Source organism: Argiope bruennichi, chromosome X1 (assembly GCF_947563725.1).
Source record: "Argiope bruennichi chromosome X1, qqArgBrue1.1, whole genome shotgun sequence".
NCBI classification, from domain to species: Eukaryota; Metazoa; Arthropoda; class Arachnida; order Araneae; family Araneidae; genus Argiope; species Argiope bruennichi.
In genome coordinates, this window is record NC_079162.1 from 29,155,975 (window position 1) to 29,171,220 (window position 15,246).

Below are 15,246 nucleotides of genomic sequence, written 5' to 3' on the forward strand. Positions count from 1 at the left end.
TTAACTCAGGAATTCATAAAGTAACAAATTATAGAGAACAACTCTTGAGTATGAACAAATATAAATACAATTGTTTGATAATTCTATTTAAAAAAATGCAGAATTTTAATAAAAACATAAAATGTAAATGCATTATTTTGTTTTAAAATAATATATTATATTTATATACATACATACATACATTTTGGATGATAATTGAATTGGTTAAAACAATTGTTATATCTAATTTTCTAAACAGTATCAAATATCATAATAGTTCTTAACTGATAAATGAAGAAAGAAAAGATTTTTATTTCCGATTAAGATGAAATAATATAAAATTATACACTGATTTATATACATTGATCAATCCTAAAATTATATAATGGTATGGGTAGAATTAAATTTCCTAAATTGAAATAAATCTAAATTTTCTATTACAAACATTTAGCCAAATCTTAGATCACATGCTGTTTCTTTATACAATTCTTGAAGGTTAAATTTCCCAAATCAAGCATTTATTTTATGTAAAGATATCAATTTTAAAATAAGCAGAAGTAACCTTAAAGATTAATTACAAAATTTTTTCCTAAATATGCTATGCAAATTAAGTATTTGCATAAAACCGTTAAAATTAGAGAAAAGAAAATAATTCAGAAGTCTCTCTTTGGTACAAAAAAAATTCAAAGGCATTTTAGAAATTTAAAAAAAAAATGGATTACATGTTTATTTTGATTTAAATAAGTATAGGATTTTATATTAAAAAATATTATTTTAGAAATAATTTTGATTAAATTTTAAATTTTTTTAATTGTATCTAAACAGTTATATAAAGTTAATAATTCTGTTAACTATTGAATTTGACTTAAGAAAATGAACTAAATTTGCTGATCTGAATTTGCTTTGGAAATAGATTGTCACATCAGCTTTGCCAAAAACTGACTTTACTAAAGGTACCCAAAACAAAGATAAAAGCAAAAAGTATCCAATAACCAACATGCAAAAACCAGCATTACTGTTAGTGTTTTAAGCCACAAAAGTATACAAGCAATAACCAAACTAACTTTAAAAAAAAGAAAAGTATCAATTAAAAAATCTGCATATTCTTAATTACTGAAATTTGATTTCAAGAAGCGCAAACTGAGAAAGGAAACAAAAACAAAAAACAGACTTCACATAGACAATATTTGAAATATTCGTTTGCTTTTCAGTCATTTCATACTTGATATAAACAACATTGAAAACAACAAACATTAACACATTTAATTGCTAAATATCAGCAAATCAAGTAATTTATTCGGACCAATTAAAATATACTTCGAAGTTGACTGGGCAATAAAAGTTGAAAAACACGCATTTAAGAACATGAAATACTCTCAAGTAAGAATCGACTCAAAACATTGGTTTGAATGACTTGCAAGTAAAACTTGCAGTTTGGTGATTATGAATCATCATTAATGGCAGTTCCTGAATATAGAACAGCCAGAAGGCGAATGCTTACCTAGCAATCTGTAATTGCATTAAACGCTTTAAAAAAACTTTAGCCACCTGATGGTTAAAAACCAATTAACCCTTCAGCACATGCACATGGTCATTTTGACCACAAATTGTCAAGCACTTATCCCTTATTTTATTTGCTATTTGAATAAAAATAAAATATGGTCAGAGTACATAAATGTTTTTCCATGCAAATATGTTCTTATTTAAGATACAAATGTGATTTTTAATAAGAAAAACCAAAATTGAGTTTAGCCACTTTTTGCATACCTTTTCTGTATTCATTTCTTTTTCCCTTATTCTATTCCAATAAAACTTATTAATTTTAATGTAAGTAGTTTTTCCTGTATAAAAATATTGGAAGAATAAGAAAATCTATATATAACATATAGTTTACATTTGACATTTTTTGGAAAAAAGCAGCTTAAATATACAACTCTGAAAATTCATAACTTTTGTCTTTCATTTTTATACACATACTCAAAAAAAAAAAAAAAAAAACATTTATCATACTTTATTCAGAATAAAACCAAATTGTTAACATAAATTTCAAGACAATTTATTCATATTATAAAAGAATGCATTTATATAAGGATTTGCTACTTTTTTCACGAGCATGAAAGGACTCGAACCGATTTCGTTTTATTCGAAGTATTCTGAATCTGCATTTTGTTCACATTTTATATTTTGATTACTATCCAAAGTTTCATGACTATATCACAAATCTGAGCTATCATCATTTTGTCTATCAGTAGAAAAACTTGTGAAAAGATCTCTGAATCTGTGATTCTTACTGTCATGGCCAAAACACTAAAAGAATCAGTAATGTTAGCACAGCAGGGGTCAATTTGACCCAAACCTCCTGTAAAAAAATAAGATACATTGTTTTATTGTTTCCTGTTGTTCTAATCTTCATCTTCTAGTTCCCCCATGAAGGTATAGGAAATAAAAAGTGTACTCTTAAATTCCTAGAATGTCTAAACAAAAGAGAAATGATGGGGTCAAAAAGAGCCTGTGCATGTGCTGATGGGTGAAGCACGAAAAGACATATTCTGCTCTTTCCAAACTAAGGTATTCAAATTCATTAATGATAAAAGAATCATATATGTAATTTTTATATAACAAATGCATCACACATTTAGCCCCTTCACTGCAAATATTAGGCTCAAATAATAATATCAAGCTTATTTAAACAAAATCAATCATTACATTTGAAAAAATACATAATGAATAATTAAAGGTTAACATGCAAAATAAATTTTTATAAGATGTAAAGATAAAAGGTTGTACATCATTTATTTCAATTCATTTATTTCATTCAATTTTTTTCTTTCACACACTCGCTGACTAACAAGCAAACAACAAAACATTTAATTCTTTATTCATTTAAAACATTTTTCCACCTGGAGGAATATGCCAAATTCTAATAATTTTAAAATTTCTATTAATGCATTTCCCTTTTAAGAAGAACAACTGCAAAATATTTAAGAGAAAAGTCGGATTTAAGCTAAAAATGCAATTAGTTAAATAATCAAATGTTACATTAAGAATAATACAAGCTTTGCACACTGAACAAAATACAACTTAATTCTGTAAAATTTAAGAATTTGTAAAATGGCTATAATTTTTTGGAAAGCAATCAAGTTTCACTAGCCTCGAATGCAAACAGCATTCTTTCAGATGAAAAGTTTCAAAGCATGGCAAGAAAATTCAATGAAATGGCTAACAAAAAAAAAAGTTTTTTTCAAGACCTACAAAAGTACTCTGGAATTATTTGCTTGTTTGTTTTCAATAATTTGGGAAGAATTTACAATGAAATAAAGTATCAAAGAAAGGTATGGAGAGTCTCAAGGATTCCCACCCCCCAATAGAAGAGCATTTTTAAAGTTTTTCATTTCATGGAAACCAGAACTTTTTCTGGCTTTTCTTATTTGTGAAAGACTTCAAATGAAGATGAAGTTATATTTAATTTGTCAGTTCTTTTCACTGTAAGGACAAGAAATGACTAATTATGAGAATTATCCCTTCTTACGGCACAACTGAGAAAAGAAATTTTCAAAAATATATGTTCTTTGCATTTCAGAATAAGAATGAAACTCAAAAATGATTGACAAAAGAAAAAATACCATGAACAAACCCTTATGGAAATAATAATTCATTTCTCTGCATATAAGAAAAGGTATAGATTCATAAGGAAAAGATTTGATGGATGGAAGAAAAATGATTTTGCCCAATGTATGATGGTTTTATTATTTTGGTGCTGAATATTGCTTAACTGAATTTTATTTAAACAGGTCATTGCATGTTTTAACTGCTGTGTTCACATACATCTGAGGAGATAAAATATAGATGGGTTCGTCACAAAATTTGATCCAAGCCTATTATTTTCATATAAAGATCATATTATAAATCTAATTATTCTCACTCATCATGCTTATGATATATTACATTCACATATTTAACAACAGACTCCTGCCGATGAAGGATTTGATTTTAAATCCAACACAACTTTTCATGTCTGGAGATAAACAGATATGTTAAATTTCTTCTACATAGTTTTGTAGTATTTTTGTACAACATATTCACATCAACATACATCCATAATATAACATGGATATACAAATTTCGAATAAAGATGAAGTTTTAAATATTTTTCATGTATGTAGCTTTATTTGAGTTATTATAATTACAGAGAGGTAATAGTACAAAGGTTTCTTTGAATTCAGGAGGGTTTATGTTTTGGAGATTTATCAAAACTTCTAGATTAAGCAATATTACTAATATAAGATTGGACTATACTGCAATTGCTTTTCAGATACAAGACGGGTGCGTAAAGGCAGTAAATATGTAATAGTATAACTACAAACAAATCAAAAAGAAATTACAATAGACACTGATCCAATTTTTTTTTTTTTAAACTCTGAGTAATTTTCATTACATTAGTTTTCCTCCCCCCCCCCCCTAGGAAATCAATTACCTGCAAATCCTTCCACTCATATTGATCAACACTTTCTTTTCTATAACACATATTTATGCACAATATTTCAAAGCATTTTATACTGCAAATAATTTTCTTGATGATTCACATATGGTACTTAGTTTTTCAATTTTTTGAGGACAGCCAAAATCAATCTTGAATTTTTCTAAAACTTTTCCACTAATTATATAAACTGACAGTAAAGTTTGAATTTAGGTTTTTATTTAAAAATAGCAATTTAATTAAATACAAAAATCAGCAAAAAAAAAAAAAATACTTACAACATTAGAGAAGGGAACATTTACTCTTGATATTTTTCTTGCTTTCATAGCAGTACGCTTAGAACAAAAAGTTGGTTCAAAGCGTATATGAGATTTTTTAACTGAGAAATTCCTAGAAAACAGAAATAAGAATGATGAAATATTTCCCTCTAAAAGAAGAGGTCTCTTAATGAGATAATTTAAGAAAATCTTACAAAGACAAATAGAGCAAAATTACTAAAACATTGATCTATATATTTTTAATACATTAATATTAAATTTCATGCACTAATAAAATTAATTATCAAGCAATTTTTTTAAAAGCAAGAAACTTTATAGTTCATAAATATATGAGCATTGTGATATGAAATAAAAATGTATTCCCCACAATTCTGTAAAATTATAGCTACTTAGAGTGGATATTTTAAATAAGACTTTCAAGCAGATATTAACAAATTGTACATATAATTGTCTGTAACAAGAACACAGCAACTTTAAAAGGACATTTTATAGGAGATAAAAGTCAAAATACATATCTTTATAAAAATGTAAATGAAATCTGAATACCATGTAAATTATATCATTTCAGCAATATTTTCACTTTCAAATGATGAATCGTTATTTCTGGGGCAAAGTAAAGAAATCTTGTTTAAGAAGTAATTATGAAGCCATCTAAGAAAATAATAAATGTACTTAAGGAAATACTATCTAAAAAAAGCAATAATAGCCATTACAGTTGCATTACTATCACTGAAAAATAAACAATCATAAGGCAGTCAAGAATGAAACTTGCAATTTGCATAAGGATCATATTTTGATTAAATCCCTAGTTAGTTTAGTTGGAATCCATAATTGAAATGAAAGTGAAAACTTTCTCTTTGTCCTCAAAAATACATTCCACTATATCAATTTGTTTTAATTAATTAATCATCATGTAAGCAATATCTTTAATTAAAACTATCAAAGAACAAAACAGGATAAAAAACCATTTTGTAAATAAAATGGTTTATCGACATAAGATCCTTAGAAGACAGCTCAACTAAAAGATGACAACAATACTAAAAGATGATTTCAATGAATAATCAACTATTAATGTTTTTAAATATGTCTACTGTTACTTAATCATTTATTTAGATGTGGGATTAATTCCATAATTAAATATTTAAAGCAACTTCAAGCAATCCTGCTATGGCTCGGATTAATTTAAAACAAAAGAATTGTGTTAATGTTAACAGTCACTTTGATAAATGTTACAAAAGGCTGTAAAAAAAAATCAGAATCTGTAAAGCATAATTTTTTTATAAGTTTTATTAATTGCAAACTTATGGCTTCCTTCATAAAATTTTGCAGTTAAAGAAAATACTAAATTCTATCACACAGCAACAAAGAAATGATACTGTGTTAAAACATTTATTAAAATCAGAACAAAAAGTCGCAGATAATTTGCAGATTCAACAAGGTGAAAGAACATCTGTCATACATTGTTTTGAAAATTAATATCAAACAATACTGCTAAAATGTCAAAATTCTTCTAATTTTGGAATAATTAAACATTTTATTGGAGCCAATATGGATTTCTTCCAAAGTATATCAAACATATCTTGACAAGTTTAGATCTGATAAGTATGATTTAACACCAACAAATACTTATTTATTCTATAACTAACAAATGTAAATGTATGGAATGAAAAATGAGATAAGCACAATTCAAATCAATGTAAAATAAAGAGATATGGGCACCAAATAAAAAAAAAGAAAAGAAAAAGAGGAAAGAAAGAAATCTAACCTTGATTCCTTAGATGGTCCAGCAAGATTATCAGGGTCAGATGACATATTTCCTAAACTCAACTAAAATGAAAAATTCCATAAATAAGACAAAAAGAAATTTATATAAAGTGAGAAAATCTGGTATATTTTTATTTATACAATAAAACATCTGAATTACAGAATAGCAAGATTTAAAATATTCTTGCTGCTTTCAAACCACAGAGCAAAAATGCCACAGATTATAAGAATCAAATATTGGTAGATCACATATCAGACATGGAGAAAGAAATAATAAAAAAAAGAGATATTTAAATGGAAAAGAAATGACTCCATGTAATTATGATCCTCAACTCCCCCCCCCCCTTATAACACTTTACCTTAATTACATGAACTTGACAATTATCTGTTTAGGACAGCAAATAATACGTACTGTATGTTACAAACATGCAAGTTATTCTCCAACACAAAATAATAGAATTCAAACAAATTAAATGGGATCAATTGTAGAATACATTAATTTTTCAGGCAAAATCTAAATGAAAGTATGAGAATGAATCAATTGCATACAGATATTTAAATTCTAGAATGTATGAATTAGTTGAATCATTACCAAATGCACCTACATTATGCTCAGATTTTTTTCCCCCATTGATAAAAACCGACAAAAGATACAAATACACATTACTGATGTAAAAAAGAACAGAATTACTGTTGCACATTCAAATCAAACAGAGGTCAGTGCCAGAGGAATAACATTATTGGTTAAATCATTTTGTAACCGGAAGTTCGTTGTATTTCCAGGTAAACTGTGATTGGATGTTTGTACTTTTACATAAAGAGAACGGACACTGACTTGGTATAAGCAATAGCTGTATACTCTGCAAGATGCAGACCTTTTTATTTGTCTAATAAAAAATTTTGTTTTTAATCTAATGCCTGGTTTTTTTTATACTCTGCTATTTTTGTTGTGAAAAACTCCAACAATTACATTAAATCACAATAGCAAGATTAGCCTCATTACACCTTAAAATTTTTCTTCCACAATTTTATTTTCTTCAAGCAGTTTCTGAAACAGCACAGCCAACATATGAATGCTTACAGAATAATCCTCATTTACATTAAATTCTTGCAAAAAACTTCAGCAATCTGATTGACATGAAATTAATTAACACAAAAAGACATGTACTTAATTTACAATCAATATTCTTAAGTCAGCTCTTTCCAAACTAAACTATGTATATCCAATTCATTACAGACAAAAGATTCATGTTATATATATACATATATGTAAACACACAATTTTTGGAAACAGTTTCATGGCCGAAGACACTTTTGAATTTTAAACCTCACTTTTATTCCATCCTGGGAGGCATATTTTATGTAAGAGCAGCGAGGGCAAAACTGATGCCCATTCACAGAGCGGCACAAAAGCAAAAGCCTGTAAAAAAAGGAGAGAAAAATTTTTTTCTAAGTTTTTATATACTACGAGATTCCAAAAGGTATTTCTTTACATGTGTCGATTTAGGCAAGGGAATTACAGGAATCATTTAAAAAGAATTCGCTTAGGATGACAATTTTTATCCTTCACTCGGAGAGTGTGAACTGCTTATTTAAGCATTTTTACAGAGCTTCTGTTGAATTAAATAAAAAAGGTGGAATTGGATCTGGAAATAAAAGAATATTTTAGAATGAAGTTAATATAGGCTGAATTAAGATAAAACTTTGGAAATTAATTAGTATTAAATTAAAAATTAAAATATATATATTACACCACATTTATTCTATTCCTAACAAACATGACCAAATAATAAAAAGCTTATGTAAACAAAATCAACCACCACATTTAAGAAAAATTTATAAAATGAATAATTAAAAGTCAACAAGCAGAACAAATTATTTTGTGTTCAATTACAGAAATATATAATTTCTATTCCAAAAAAGAATACAAAAATCAAAGAAATGCCAAAATATTTCAAATACTCACAGCCATTTTTGAAAACTCTGAGATTTTTATGGGAAATAATTACCATGTTTGGAAGCACTTATCAAAGTGGGCAGATACCTTTAGTTCTCTCTGAATCTCCGAAACAAATTATCAGAACAAGATGTATTTAGAATAACACACACACAGTTTCTCAGCCACAGTCACAACATCAGTATACTTCAATATATTACAACTAATTTTATAAGAATTGAACTCAACTCAACTAAACAATAGAATACAAACCTTAATTTCTAAGGCAGGAAATGACAGTGAAAGGGGATAATTTGGAAGAATGCCAGATAAATTTGTTCAAAAGTTGTCAGTTACATTCAATTTAAATCCAATTTTTTTATTATTGTTACTTTAATTTTCTAAAATAATTTGAATTAAGCATTATTTAAGATGCATTTACTTTCTTTATAAAATTAATTATTCCTAAAAATATACTTTTAGATTATTTCAAAAGTTGGTATTTTTTTATCACTTATTTTTAAAAGATGCCTTGGTCTCACTTTTCATGTTAATTGACTTACACAGACTGTCTTTTGAATTTGCTATTCGTGACTTGCACTACTCCTTACTTGGAAGGTCAAGGACAAAAGACCATACACCAATGAAAAATTCTTGTTTCTATAAGACACTTATCTTAAAATAAATTGAGAATAATGACATATGATTATTATTATACAATCTTGGTCAATTTTATTTTTCACAGGATTTATTAGAATAAAATCTGATGACTAAAATTATAAAGCTTGCTACCAGAGAATGAACTATTAGATATAAAAATTCACTGAGTTATAAAATAAATAATTCATATATCAAAATTGCAGAGAATATATTGAAAATTTTTCTTTTATGTTTATTTAGGGAATACACTTTCTTTGTAATGGAAAGTTAAAAATGCTAACAAAAATAAGAAGTATGGGTTTATTATTGCTGATTGAAAGTCCCATATGCCAACTCAAATACTGTTCATATGACTTTTTTTTAAAAAGCATATTCAGCTTTGAAAAAGAAACCCAATTACATATTCACAATTGCATCATAGATGAAAAATTCTTTCAAACATTGCACTTTATAAAACTGTGAACATAATAAAAATATGCATTTTCTCTTAGGATTGTATGTAATTTTATTACACAATCTAAATAGAAAATTATCATTTACAAAGAAAATACTTGTATAATGTGGCTTGTGTAATGGCTGCAAGAAATTTTTTCAGATTGAAACAGTTAAGCGCACTGCTTGGTGGCAAAATATTTTCTTCTATGCTAGAACTTTTTGCCATATGTATCATTTTACTCATACCACATGTTAAAAGAGTTGTTGATGCAACTTTTTAGCTTGATTGTTAATACAACTGTTAATGCTGGGTTTTTTTTTTTTTTTTTTTTTTTAATGTTGACTCTATTTTGTAGTAAAAGCACAGTACTGGGATACTTTTTTGGACAGCAAAGACTTATGATACTTTTATTAAATTTATATATATCTGCCTGGTACTTTTTTCAGATGTTATACGAAGGCAGTGAACTTGTGCATGCTATCCCCAATTTTTGTTATAATTTTAAGATCAAAGAGCTATCGGAAATAAAAGATGTTATCGATTTTCATACTTGCATTAAAACAGAAGGTATGACAGAAGTTTCCAGAGAGCTACAAACCATAAAAGCAATAATTTCTAAGAGGAGCTATCAGAAATAAAAGATAGATGTTATTGATTTTCATACTTGCCTTAAAAGAGAAGGTATGACAGAAGTTTCCAGAGAGCAGCAAACCATAAAAGCAATAATTTCTAAGAGAAAATATTTTTTTTTTAAATCTAAAATCTCTTATTTAAAATCTAAATTCACCAATATATGATCATGTTTTTATTGAAAAAATACATGAAAAATGTATGCTACAAATAAACAAATTCACCAAAGCTTAAACAATAAAACCTTTTTCACAGAAAACCACATCCATATTAAATTAAGAAACATGAATAAAAAAAGAAAGAAGCTTATTTTACAACTTAATAAAAATTTTCATTATGATTATCAATCAAATTTAAACTTATAAATGTATTCTGACATTTTTCTAAAACAAATATACACTACTGCATGCTCAGGCGTTTATTAAATACATCAGAAAAACAAAACTATTTCATCTATATTTTACTATTTATAATAAACATTTGCAATAAGTTCATAAACATGTGAAACTGCACATTTTCTAAAATTACAAGAATACTTTTCCCAAACTCATATAATAAAAGAAAATAACCTTAATTGAAACCATGAAATAATTAAATGTTCTTTACTAGATTTCTCACTGATTATAATAAGTTTTTTTTCTATCAAACTCTAATAAATTTAGTTAACTACCATAAATATACAGAAAGCTACTAATACTTAATACTACTAATACTTACAAGCAGAATTTTCTTTAATAAATATTTTGCAGCAAATACAATTTGAAACATATGCCACTTAACAATGGAGGTACTAAGCAGGTCTCTAATCAGATGGGGGGGGGATTAATAATCATCAAATAACACAAAAAATCAAGAATAAATTAACTAAGTATATAAAATTGATAATTATTAATGAAAAATATCAGAATCGATGATAAACAGAAGGGAGAATCTAAATAAAAACATGAACCTCAACATGACATGGACACAATCAACACAGATGCCATTAAATAATAAGGAACCTATCATTATTATTCGCTAAACAAATATTATGAAGAAAAAAAAGAGGAAATCTGTTAATACAGATAAACACGATACTCACTTTTCAACTTAACTGTCTAAAAACTTTAAAGAAAACAGAGAAACAAAAACAGGTACCAACACCGCTATCAGGCAATGAATTCCGCATGGGACAACAACTGAATAGGGCAGCCACAGAGAAGGAATCTCTTTCTCTGTGAGGGTAGCTTTGCGAGATTCCAATAAGTCACGAATTTGCAGATTTGCGCATGCGCTGAGAGAGCGGACACTAGCGTCTCAATTGCAACATTTATCCTTATCGAATGGACGAATTCATCATTTTCACAGGCAGGAACGTTTGAACGAGAGGGACAAAGATAAGTGTTGTTTTTTAAATATTGTGTTGTAGCTCAATACTTTTCGTGATTCAGCTGATTCGCTTTTCGTTGAATCGACCGAGGGAAAACGTTGTCATTGCTTTTGTATGTGAATGAGGATTTTTTTTTTTTTTTTTTTTTTTTTGCAGGTACAGTGCATATTAGATGTTAATGCAAAATATGTTTCCATATTATTCAGAGGTTTTTCTGTAAAGAAATGTAAGTTAAGACATTACTATAAATTTTTTTTTTCAAAATCAGTAAATCACCAGCTTTGAAGATATATCAATGGAAACAGTCGTCAAGCAAAAAGCACTTTTAAATAATTTCGAGATTCATTAATATTAGGAATTCAAAACTCTGTAAAAACGACAATAGAAATAATAAAAAAAACAGTAGAAAAAAGTAAAAGCCGCCTGATGAAAATAAATAGTCTGAAATTTTTCGTTTGTATTGAAAGGTTAACACTATGTCATTTTTCTCCAGCATTCCTGTAATGAAATAATATACAAAGGAAAGTTTATAAAATATGAAAAGGAATTTGTATTAATTAATCATTTTAATAAATATGATAAAATGGAAATTGTATTAAATATCCAATAAATAAGTAGAAAGGTTACTGAAAAATATGTTTTAATCTAATATGGCGACACATAATTTCGAAAAAAAATGCTATTCGCTCCCTACTCACCGGGAAAAGCGTTTTGATACAACTCAACATATAAATGACAATTCTTATACCGTGCGCCCTTCTTCCTCAAAAGTTCCTACCTGCGTTATGCAAGGTTTGTGATGGATTCGCCCATCTAATAGGGATAAATGTTGCGACTGAGACGATAGTAGAGCGGATGATAGCAAGTTCTTGTCTTGACGAGACAAGTTCTATGCGGATGCGCGGCCTTACTGGATGGTTTGTAGCTGGCTGAATGTAAACCCACCTGTGTAGCTCTGGTTCTTGTGAACTAACCTTAACTGTAAACATACCCGCGATTATTCGGGATGGAGCAAAGTTTCGTTTTTGGACTGTGCGATCCGAGATGTTGAAGCACATGCATGCATGCCTAGTGTGAAATCCGTCACTGTTTAGAATCACAATAGTTTTTCACGAAATATTTTATAATTAAATAGGTAATCGTTAGGAATTAAGAGAAAGACTAATTGAAATCTCATATATGCTTTTAAAATGTTACCTGGCCCAAAAATCAAGAATGGCGGGCTATCTTCCTCTTTTTCTAAATCATTGAAAGAACAAATTTGTTGTCTCTTTCTATCACTCGTAAAACAAACTTTTCTTTTTTTTCCCTCATTAATAATGTAATTTATTGTAATTCTGTAATATAAATTGTAAGCCAAAACAGTAAATTCTAATAGGATATATTTAAACAGAAATATACCATAAAATATATTGGTGTCCTACATTCAGTCTATTAGTATATTTTCTGGTAAAGAAAGTAAAATTATCTAAATATTTTTGATTAATATGACAGAAATTATAATGATAATGAAAGCAAAAAATAAAATAAAATTTTAGAGGGGGCATAAATATACATATTAAGTATAATTAAAATGATACTTTTGAAATAGAATAAAAGAACTGAAAACTGAAAAACGAGGGGGGGGGATTTTACAAACATAGAAACATATACTGAAAGACATCAAAGAATCAAAATATCCTTTCTTTTTTTTTTCTGCTTTCGACTAACATTTATCTATAAATTTTTTATTCTCTAATTCCTGCGTTAAATCATTTTCAATAAATAAGAGTGACAGCCCATTTTAGTGCGATTTATTCATACTATTCCACAAATAATTCTTGATTCGTTTTAGAACAGAAAATCTCTCACCGCTTGCATTGCAAATTAGCATGGGTTTCCACCAGATTACAATTTGCTGGAAGCTAAACAAAAAAAAATAAATAAATAAAATAAGATTGATGAACAAAATTGATTAAAGAATTTTCTCATAAACATTTAAATGTTATTTGCAAACTGCAGCATTTGGAATTTTTCATTGATTTTGAAAAATATTGCAATATTATTCTCATTAATTTAAATCATATTATATTATTCAAAACGGAAACATCCCATTTGAACGACAATTAGTGGCGAACTGGCCAGGTTGCCTGGTTGGCCAAGGGCAAGCGCCCCCTCCCCTTACACATAAAACAATATAGGTCCCCAGGAGGTGCACACAAAAGGGACAGCTCTAGAGAGGAAAGAACATTCTCTAGCAGAAAATTTCTAGAATTTTCTTTGCTTTTAGAAACTAAAAAATAGCAAGAAATTACTTTTCGGAACAAACATGCAACCTTTTCTGACGTTTGGCCGCAATGACTTTTAGAGTTTAGTGATTGTTAATGTCCTGCTGAGAAATAGAAGGGATGCTATCCCTCTTTCTTGGAAGTGTGTGGTCCTTGTGAGACATAACTAAACTATATGCTTTTTTCTATTTCATTTCTTTACAATTCCGCTGTGCTGTTACAAAACTGATGAACAACTACCTGGTCTACTTATTAGCACAAGATATTGCAAGACATCGCTACGATGTTGTTCAATATTCTGATTCCCCGCCAATATCATGAAGATATCATAACAATATTATTAAGCATGTTGTTCAAAAAGGGCTTTCTAAAATAAAAGAAAGTCTTCTTCGAACTGTTAAAATCTATAAAGGGGGAAAAAGAATGAAGTTTTGATGACCAAAATCTCATTTAGCAAAGATAATCACACATGCCTTTTCTTAAATTTATATGTTTGAGGTTATTTATTTGATCATGTTTACATTGTTGTTGGAAAGGCAAAGAGGTCTCAATTCTATTGAACAGATTTATGGATATTCTTTCGGGGAAAACAGCTGGTGGAAAATGTGGTTTACCGGCTGGTGAGCAGTAAGTGACACATGGGTATCTTGCAAGAGAAAAAATTTCTTTTGAAGAGGAGAGTTAAATTTTTCTCCTCTTCTTTTACTTTGCTTTTATTTTACTAAACACGGGACACCTCTGGTAATCAGCTACTATATCGCATATCTTATTATTTATATTAATCCAATTATAACAATCAACTTTGAATTTTCCAACTTAAAGTAACTTAGTTAAAAGAATTACTTTTTACAAAATGAATTTGTTGCACAAGCATACACACAATGGAAAAAAAAGCGGGGGGGGGGGATTGGAATTTATAATAAACTTTTTATGACGAATAAACCATGATAAAAATCATGATATCCCATGACGATTATTTTTCTTTTGCTTATGTATAAAACGAATTAAATTTTAAATTATACAATTTATTAAGCTAAAGTTAATATTATCTCTACTATTAATAAAGATAAATCTGTTTATGTTGTCCCTCTACAGAACATAATATTACACTATAGGTACCGCTCCCCATTGGGTGCGGGAGCCATCCATGAGGGTAGTAGCTAGTCCAGAAATGTTCAGAATGCCGGCCAATGTCGGAAAAATACCGTTACAATTTTGTTCTAATCTACTAATAGGCAGAACTATCTAATTTGGCACAGATCTACATTGGAAAATGAAAGTGTGCATATTAGAACTTTTTTGGAATTTTAATTAATTAAAAATCAAATGAAATATTACATTTTTCTTTCAGAACTGTTGAAAGCCTTGTTAACTTAAAAATAATTGTATAGCATTTTGAAATTCAAAAAATTATCTTTTTAATATACTAATTTAATTCTGTAAAGTTGTT

At 28.0% G+C, this 15,246-nt stretch overlaps 1 protein-coding gene across 2 annotated transcripts in view; it reads right to left on the minus strand.

Moving 5' to 3' along the window:
- The window catches only part of LOC129958236 (dual specificity protein kinase CLK2-like), a 79,692-nt gene extending 68,315 nt beyond the window's left edge, over nucleotides 1-11,377 (minus strand). The window contains exons 1-4 of one of the 2 annotated variants that reach the window (XM_056070532.1): nucleotides 11,242-11,377; nucleotides 10,199-10,259; nucleotides 6,500-6,561; nucleotides 4,735-4,846 (exon numbers count right to left, since the gene is read on the minus strand). In XM_056070532.1, the coding sequence (XP_055926507.1) occupies nucleotides 4,735-4,846; nucleotides 6,500-6,546 (159 nt within the window). In that variant the 5' untranslated portion in view covers nucleotides 6,547-6,561; nucleotides 10,199-10,259; nucleotides 11,242-11,377. The remainder of the gene's footprint in view (nucleotides 1-4,734; nucleotides 4,847-6,499; nucleotides 6,562-10,198; nucleotides 10,260-11,241) is intronic. The other variant, XM_056070533.1, reaches the window with a different exon arrangement.
- Nucleotides 11,378-15,246: the final 3,869 nt, after the last annotated feature.